This window comes from Megascapheus bottae, chromosome 14 (genome assembly GCF_031878675.1).
Source record: "Megascapheus bottae isolate mThoBot1 chromosome 14, mThoBot2.hap1, whole genome shotgun sequence".
In the NCBI taxonomy this organism is placed as follows: domain Eukaryota; kingdom Metazoa; phylum Chordata; class Mammalia; order Rodentia; family Geomyidae; genus Megascapheus; species Megascapheus bottae.
The window spans coordinates 20,724,089-20,733,334 of NC_143522.1; the positions used below are offsets into that span (position 1 = coordinate 20,724,089).

Consider the following 9,246-nt stretch of genomic DNA (forward strand, 5'->3'; position numbering starts at 1 on the left):
AAACTGGTCCAAATGTAGGTAAAATCACAGAGTCTTCCTCTTCTCAGCAGTTTGATTCAGTTATCCTCTATCTTAAAAAAGACCTCCTTGCTTCTCTCAGTAAATTTATATTCTAGAAATTCAACATCTTTAAACTATTTTCTTTGAAGAAAATAGTCTTCTAAGACAAGTAAGCTGGAATAATTAAAAGCAGGTAAGGAAGAGAAGGACACCCATGGATAGTCACTCGGTAGACCAATAGTCACTAGAGTTTAATAGTGTGAGATTTGGAGTTGGGCAACTGGGCTTAAGTCAAGATATGACTCATTTGAATTTGCCTGGGTTTGGAAAAACGACTTAATTCAGTTTACCCAAATGAGTTATTACCTGAGTTTTGTGAGCTTTCTGTGAAAATAATATGGATTAATTTCATACAAGTTTCTTAGCCCAAGTCATGCATTTAATATACTCTAAAATGATCTTATATCTTAAATAATTGTCAGGTTGAAATCCAAACCAAACCCAACTCAAAAATCTGCTTACTTCATAAGAAAGCAAGCACATAAGATATCGATACCCTTTGTTGGCTCTGGAATTTGGGTGTGAAATGAAACAGCATTCACTTATGGAGTTGTGCTTTAAACTTATAACTCAATTTACACTCTGTTCTCAAGGTGCTTCAGTGACACATCTGGAATAAATGGAATTCTTTGGCCCCGAAACCATTTCCCATACTGTAATGTCTGGCTTGTGATACCTTTGTTTGGTTTCACCATCGATCCTGCGATAGGACACTCCAGATGTGCTTCAAGTTAAGTGTTTAACATGGTTCTTGGTAATGTGTGCAGTGATAGACAGACTCCTGGTGATGTTATCAAAAATCAGAGCAAAGGCGTGATGGAAGGCAGATGGTAGAGCATGTCACAGGTTTACAGTGCATGAAGGACCAAAGATCACACGTGCTTGGCAAGGCTATCCTACCTACTTTCCATAATATGTTAGCCAGGTCTGAATGACAAGGAAGTCTGTGTATCTACCAAGAGCACTTGCACGTGAGACTGATAGCTGGAGAACAATGAAGCGATTCCAGTGGGAGAATTCCAGTGCAGCTCTCTGAGTGAGGAAGTATCCCTGGGGATAATGAGCCTACCACTAAAAGACTTTGATTTCTTATTTCAAAGACCACCTCCTATATGAAATTGGGAAAGTTACTTATACTCCCCCATGATTCAGCTTTCTTAGATGTAACAAGAGAATAGCAATACTCTCACAGAAAGATTGTGAGAATTAAAGAGACCATTCATGTAAAACACATAGAATACTGCTTGACACAGAACAGAGGCACAGTAGATAGGAGGTGGGTAGAGAGGTATTTGCCTCCTGTGTTATCTAACTCTGTCCCAGTCCTGCCTAAATGGAAAAATCTTTAGGATCTGCATTACAGACCATTATTTTCATTTTACATGTGAATCAGAAAGGTTGAGAGACTAATGCCTCTTATAGTCAGGTATCATTCGATGACATCTCCCAGGAATTCTTTCTCTTATTGTCAAACTGATCATTCTCTTTCACTTAGTAAACACATTAAAAGCAAAGAGACTACATTCATGCAGTTATTTATCACTGACAGTGGGATTTATCACTGAGAGGGGATTACAGAATCCCCTCTATAACTGTTCCTATTTTAACAAAAGGATTCCTATTTTAAAAAAGGATCTTGAACCACATAGTACTCAACTTCAGAAATCTATGAGTTCATAGACCTGTGGCTAGAAGTCCAAAGTCCAGACAGGAGTTAGATTTGTTGCTTCTTGAGGCTATGGGGGAAGGATCTTTTATAGATTTCTTTTCTTGGTGTGTGGAGAACTTCATTTCCTTCTCTCTGCACATAATCCCTGCCCCACACTGTGCACATATGTGAATACAAATTCCTCTTAGAAGGAGAAGCCATAGTGGACAAAGTCTCATACTAATAGTTTCGATTTAACTTGAAAGAACAGCAAGAGTTCAGATTGAGTTACAAAAAGGACTAATCATGAACAACGTTTGGAAAATATTTTCCAACCTCCCTGAAAGTCTACTTAAAAAAAAAAAAAGGAAAAGAACCTTACTTATCCCCATGGATACGACAGGTATTCAAATCCCTATTTTTCCTATTTACCACAAAATATCCTTTCTTGTCTTTCTGTTCCATTCTCATCAACTTTTATCTAGTTTTTCATTGTATCTCTTACAGTTTAAGCAAAATAATCAAAACATATTAACATCATGAACTATAAATCTTATGGCATAAGAGGAACTATCTTCAACTGTACTGTATTTTCTGTCTCTGGATCCACTGAAGTATTAGCAATTGGGACAAAAGAAAAAAATCCCAAATGCTAATTATAATTACCTAACTTGCCATATCCTTGGCCTCTACCAATTAACTGCCAGTGATAGGCTCTTCTCCCAAGTTATAACAACAAAATATGTCTATAAACATTATTAAATATGCCTGGGTGGGAATGGGGAGACATTAGTGCATAATCATTGGACTGTGTGTGCGTGTGCGTGTGTGTGTGTGTGTGTGTGTGTGTGTATGTGTGTGTGTGTGTGTGTGTTGACTGGTATTTTATAGAAATATTCTACAGTGTGAAAACAGCTATAAATTCATTTAGCAAATATGCAATATTTCCAACAAAGGAAAGTAAATGTTAAAGCACATTGGTAAAAATGAAATGAGTGACTGTCAGAGCAAAGACTTCATAATAATTACACAAATGCAAACTCTTATTAATAAAATAATAACAGAAATTATATCATGGCCTTGCTATTTCTGCAGGAAGATAAAATATCTGTCCATTTGCATATCAGTCATATTTCAATAATTGTATCTTACCACAATGATAAATGTAACTCATTCTGATTTACTTTTTATATGATAATTATTTTATACTCTTCTGAATAGTTTACACAATATATAAAGAAACAAGCTATCTTCTTGAGAGCCAAAAGGAATTAGATCTTTTACTTCTACCCTGAGTCTTTGCATTAATAAATTTGTACTTCCATGTGAACAGCATGGGGTGTTTGGATGTTGTTGGTTCTATGAAGCATCATGATGAAATTTGGTCTCCAGAGTAATAGTTCTGCAGCCTTTGAAGAGTGATTAGCTCTTGAAGATGGATCAGGGACTTTTTCCATGGGTGGATTAATGTTCATGGAAACACATTGTGAGCCCCTGGTTATGTTCTATTACATTGCTTCCATCTGCTGGCTCTTCATCATTTTATCACAAGATGATATAATATGAAGTCCTCACTGGATTTGACAACCCCATCTTAGACTTCCCAGGCTCCACATTCATGAGCCCAAAATTAACCTTTCTAATACAGAAATTACTTAGTGTAAAGTTAGTCAATTATAACAAAAGAAAAAAAGAAAGACTAAAAACCTAATGTAGACTTATTTTTCATTGTTCTGGAGTCTGGGAAATCCATGATGTAGATGCAGAAGACAGGAAAGGGCACAAATGTTCTAGGACACTATTTATTTACAAGAGCTCTCCTGACTAAATCATCTCCTGAAGGCACAAGCTCAGACCTCACATGTGAAATGGTGAAATACACACATTCCATCCCAATCACTCCAAAAGTCTTAACTCATTCTGACTCTGAGTTTGAAGTCTAAATCCAAAGTCTTGTCTATCTTCTAAATCAGATGTGAATGAGACTCCCAAAGAGGCATGAGTCATCCAGAGACAAATTATTCTCCAGATGTTAATCTGTGAAATCTAGCACATTGCAGGTTTCCAAAATACATTCATGAAACAGGAACAGAAGAGATCTTTGCAGTGCAATACAGAGACAGAGTAAAAAAGAAAAAAAAAAAAGAAATTCAAATGGCATCTAAAACCAACAGAGAAAACTATAAATCTTATGGCATAAGAGGAACTTTCTTCAACTGTACTGTATTTTCTGTCTCTGGATCCACTGAAGTACAGTTATACCCCCAAGGACACAGGCATTTTGGCCCCATGGATATTCTGGGTATAGCTCACCAAGCCCTTTCAAAGACTTGGACCTGTTACTATGAGAATAGCCTTTCCTTCAGTTTCTAATACTTGCTTCTTATCCATCTAAGACTTTATCAAGGCAATCTTTGGTGTCTTTATTACTGACATTCTGATTAGAGCTTCTCAGATAGGCTTTGAGAAGTTTTCAGATTTCTTTCTAGCTCTCTTTGACTGAGAGCTCACCAGAGCATCCTAAATGTTGTAGTCACTGTATGATGGGCCCATTCTAGCATTTACTTGGAAATTCTTCAGTCCTCTATCTGTTATACCAAACAAAACCACATTTTCATTTTAGGTAATTTTTGAAGTACTACTTTGCTTCTCAACCCCAAATGCTGCCTTCATTCTTTCTTGGTTTTATTCTACTATCTGAGCCTCCATAATGTAAAAGTCTGCAGATATTTCTTAAGGCTGGGGACACTGGGAAATACAAAACCTGGATGCCAACACGTTTGATGTTTAGTAACATCACAGTTTCTCTCATAATGGCACCTTGTAAAAGAAAAAAAAACAGAAACTGTAAAAAGAAAAAGAAAATAGAGATGGAAGGTACTTTCTCCAACCTCTTCCATAGGATTCTCATCCCATTCATAAGGCCTCTGACTTTCTGAATCAATAAATATTTTAAAAAATCAATTTTATAGATTTTTTATTGGGGATTAAATTTTCCTATGTGTGGGCAGTGATCCTCCAAGCTACTGCAAGCTCAACTCTAAGAATAACACAAATGGATCGTGTCTTCACAAAAACATCCATCATCTTGTTCATTCACCTATCAGAGCTCAATGTGCCCAGGCGTTCAGGCATTTCTGGATTTAAACCACTGGATTCACTATTTTGTTGTTGTTGTTTTTTGGACTTCGTACTCAAGACTGAATCACAGCACTGACTTTCTTGCTTCTCTAACTTGCAGATGGACCCTTATGACAGAGGATCTCCATTAGTGTTTGTGCCAATTTCTATAACAAATACCTTCACATATCTAAGTATATTCTATATGCTTTTTGTTTGGTTGCTTGTTTTCTGGCAAGTCTTATGTTACAGAATGTTTTTCTCACCAAGTTAGTCTCAAATAATTACTTGGCAAAGACAAGAATTTTAATTTTGTCATATATTTCCAAAGTTCATTTGGTTGATACATAACTAATGAAATGAAATGCACTTTAGGATATGGAAACAAGAGGTTTATTTTGTTTGTTATGATTGTTGTTCTTAATGTACTATGTTATTTCTCTTCTCTTTTTTTGCCCTTATGGTTAATTATCTGATTTTATTACCTGATATATTGTACATATGTTTATTTGTTCATTTGAAATAGGAAAAGGAAGCGGGGAAGACAGATTATTGGGAGGGGGTGGGGGAAGGAAAGAGAGACAAAAACATGAGATGGGGTATCATCAATGTGCAAGAAGAAATGCACCTACTACCTGACGAATGTAACTGTAACCCCTCTATATGTTATCCTGACAAGAAAAGAAAAGAAAAGAAAAAAAAAAACGAGTATTTGGAAGTCACTTAGAACATGGGTTTGAAAATAATTGTGATAACTAGTAACAGAATAGATACCAACACTTTTCATGAACCTGTTGGAAGACATAAGTTCCAAAGATTTGGTTTTAGGAGAACATCATCCTCTAACATACAGAGGGAAAGAATGTGACATATTCAGTGATGACTTACAATTGGATGGAACTTCATTGATAGATATTAAAATAAGAACAATAATGATTATTTTTGTTAGGGTCCATGATCAAAGGAACGAGTCTGACACAAAAGCGGAATTTGGAAGTTAAGTTAAACAGAGTTTTATTCCGCGCCTAGCATCGAGAATCATACTGACTGGTCAGGGCTGCCTCTAAGATGTGAGCAAGAGAGCGACCCCGCCTAATCTTACAGGCTACTTTTATAGGCCCCAGCCATGTGGTTGGGCTGGCCATATACAGGTGGCCAGTGGAATTCAGCATGGTTGATTAATGGCTGGGGCAACCACTGACACCTTTGCTGTTTGAGTTGACCTATCATCTCGGTGAGCTTCTGGTGCACTGTTCTGATGACAAAGGAAGGGGAGGGAATTCCCTGGCAGGCCAAGGAGGGTGAGGTGGGGAGGAATTCTGGTAACTCCACCTGGTTTAACTGCTCTTGTAATCTGAGCTGTTATCAGGGATTCTGCCGTTCCCGCCTTAGCTCAAGTCCTTCTTTGTCATAAAGATGTGAAATGCCTACAGGGGATGGATTTTGGGGAAGTCAAGAAAGGGGTCCCTTCATTCCCCCCTCATTTTGGAAAATGAGTCAAATCTTTGACTCTTCCTCCCACCCCATATTCTCCTGTCATAAGGGCCATATTGAGTCCTCAGCACTGGCCTTTTAACCACTCCAATTCTCCTTTGTACAAATGATCATTATGCTGTTTACAATGCAGGGGCCAAGAGCAACATTAGTAAAGCTAAGGATTCTGCAATTGCAGATATTGGGGGTGTCATCATGAAGACTAGCTGGATAAGCTTTTATACACCATGCTTCGGACCCCCGCTTCTCTCGTGCTCAAGTCTCCTTTTGTATCTGCCAGGTTATCTTTCATCAGTCTATCATGGTTTGTCCAAAGTGACATTCTCATGCTGTCTCCATCTGGGAATGATGAATCCAGTAGCTCTTTCCTGCTCCTTTCACAGTGGTTGGAGCCCTGGGTATCACAGTGCAGGTACACTTGATGTTAGAAACCAGATGATGAACATGTCCCCCAATCAACCTGTAAGGCCTGTAAGAACTGGAACTTGGTGAAGGCCAAAATTACACCTGAATGAGGATCTGCTGTCCTTCTCCATGGGCCTGCTGGAGATTGCTATAAAGTAACTTACAAGAGTAAGCTGAAATAGCAATTAAGCAACCATTTTGGTAGTCCTAATTTTCCTTGTTTTCTTTTTTTGAAACAAAACTTTAGGACAACTTTACTTTAAAATTTTGTTCAGAAACCCATTTCTAATTTTCTTTAAAACCTTTTACTGATATTTGCAGAGACATTAAACACTTTAGCCTTTATTTGCATTTGAAGAACCTTTAAGGGCTCAAGGAACCCCTTTGCCTCCATGCCCCCTAGTCTAGGGCTCAAGGCACTCCCTTTGCCTTTTAGAAGAGGCCTTTGTTTTTCTTTCCTGCAGTTAAGATTACTGCCTAGAACTCCAACAGTTTAAACCCAAATAAGTTTTCCTTAATGCAAGAACTACAAACATCATCAGTGCACCAAAATCTAAGTCTGGACTTAGTTTCTCCAAACTTTAACTTAAGGAAATAAATTCCAAATTCCCTAATACCTCTGGGCTAAACAGGATGTAATGTTTACAATGTAAACAGCTCTATGCATTACAAAACCAGATTTTTAAAATGCAGATTTCAGATCTTTAGAAAAAAAAATACTTTTTACCAGTTCCTCTTTAAAACAATGCAGTAATCCTTTGAGACATTGAAAACATGCAAACCTAATCTTGGAGTTTAAACTTAGATTTACCCAATTGCATTTCAAGTTTAAACTCACCCATTGTTTTCTACAGCATGCTGACAATTTAACCTTAAACAGGTTCACTCACTCATTCACACACATTTATACTCAAAGATCTTAAAGTGCCCAAAATTAATATTGGCCTTCAAATCCTTGACTCTTCTTCCAACTCCATGTCTTCTTGTTGTAAGGGAGTATACTGAGCCTGTAGTACTAGCATTTTAACCGCTCCAAACCTCTTTTGTATAAACGAGATCAAGGCATTGATCACGCATGGGCCAATTGTGACTAATAAGAGTAACATAATTATTGGACCGGCCAGGGGCACCAGCCACCAGGCTAAGGGATTTTGAAGCCATCCTAATTCTAAGTTGGTTGAAGAACGTTGACGGAGCCCTTCACGTAGCTTGTCTAAAGTTTTTATGTTTTCTTCTACTAGCCCAGATTCATTTATATAATAATAACACTCTTCCCTTAGGAATATGCAGGTCCCGCCCTCTGCAGCTGTGAGGAGGTCTAATGCCCTTCGGTTTTGCAGGGCTACTCCTGCTACAGAGTTAAGTTGTCTCTGCAAGGATGCCATCGACACTGAAGAGGCACGAGTGGCCTCATCCAGTTTATCTTCAAATTCCTGTTCTAATTTCCTGCTGTGCCCTAGGGCGCCCCCAGCAAATGCTGCCCCTCCCACAGCAGTGACCAGGCTTACCCCTACCGTCATGGGGATGAAGACTGCCCTTTTGGTCAGAGGGTGGAGTAACAACCTCTGAAGAATCTCTCCTCTTGTGTATTGAGTTAACTGAAGAACCGCTGTTGCTAAAATACAAGGGGACATGGTTTGATTAATACATGGCCACAAGGTTCCATTACACCATAACATGCTGCCAAGAGGAGATACTAGGTTGCCTGAAACTTTTTGACGTATTCCACAAGTTGAGTTAGTTGGTAAGACTAAGTTCCCACAATCGGGGGGTTACAGTAGCAAATGTAAGTGAACTGTCCCTCTGGATCCCATTTAGGGACTCCAGAAAGTGACTCCCGACATTCAGTCACCTTTTGTGCTGTAGGATTGACGGTCTCTGCTGACAGGAGAACTGCCATGATCAGAGGTCTCGTTAGGAGTGCACACAGGAAACACTGGGTAAAGTCTACTCCTTGAACAGGCCGATTAAGTAGGTCCACAGATTAGATTCTTGTACAACCTGAGGCCACGTATGGAGAGAGTGTTTGGACATTGTTAGGCTCCCTTTCTGTGCCTTCAGTATTTGAGACTGTAGGAAATCTTCAGAATCCAAAGTACTTTGTTGTACTGTTCTTGGATCAAGGGGTGAGGTGGTGAGTTCTCGTGATATAAACCATACTGCTTCCAGGGGAGTTGAGGCTATAGAGTAAGAACGATGTATCTTTGCCTCAACTCCCAGTTCCCACCTCTTATCCCATGGGTCTGAAACAGTAAACTTCAGAATACATGTCCCTTCACAATTGGGGGGGTCCCATGTGAATAAAGGTGACCTGGGGTCCCCAGTGCCATGTATTTTACAGGACCAATAGGGACAACCCCCATTTATTATCTGTATATGTAGCTCCTTGCTTACACCAGCTCTGTGTCTGGTCATAGAGAAAACATAAGTACAACTTAGTTACAGAAGGGCCCCTCATCATGGTGGGGGAATCTACTACTTTAGGTTGTATCCGAAAAGAAACGCGTCCCGAGCATCCC

At 38.8% G+C, this 9,246-nt stretch overlaps 1 protein-coding gene across 1 annotated transcript; it reads right to left on the reverse strand.

The window, feature by feature from the left end:
* Positions 1–7,674: 7,674 nt before the first annotated feature.
* Positions 7,675–8,361, reverse strand: LOC150054783 (endogenous retrovirus group FC1 Env polyprotein-like). Its single transcript, XM_090344146.1, has one exon. It carries the CDS (start codon positions 8,359–8,361, stop codon positions 7,675–7,677), a length of 687 nt encoding a protein of 228 aa, XP_090200272.1.
* Positions 8,362–9,246: the final 885 nt, after the last annotated feature.

What these genes read in the sequence shown, in the direction of transcription:
- LOC150054783 (XM_090344146.1), bottom strand. Translation starts at nt 8,361, where the DNA reads ATGTCCCCTTGTATTTTAGCAACAGCGGTTCTTCAGTTAACTCAATAC.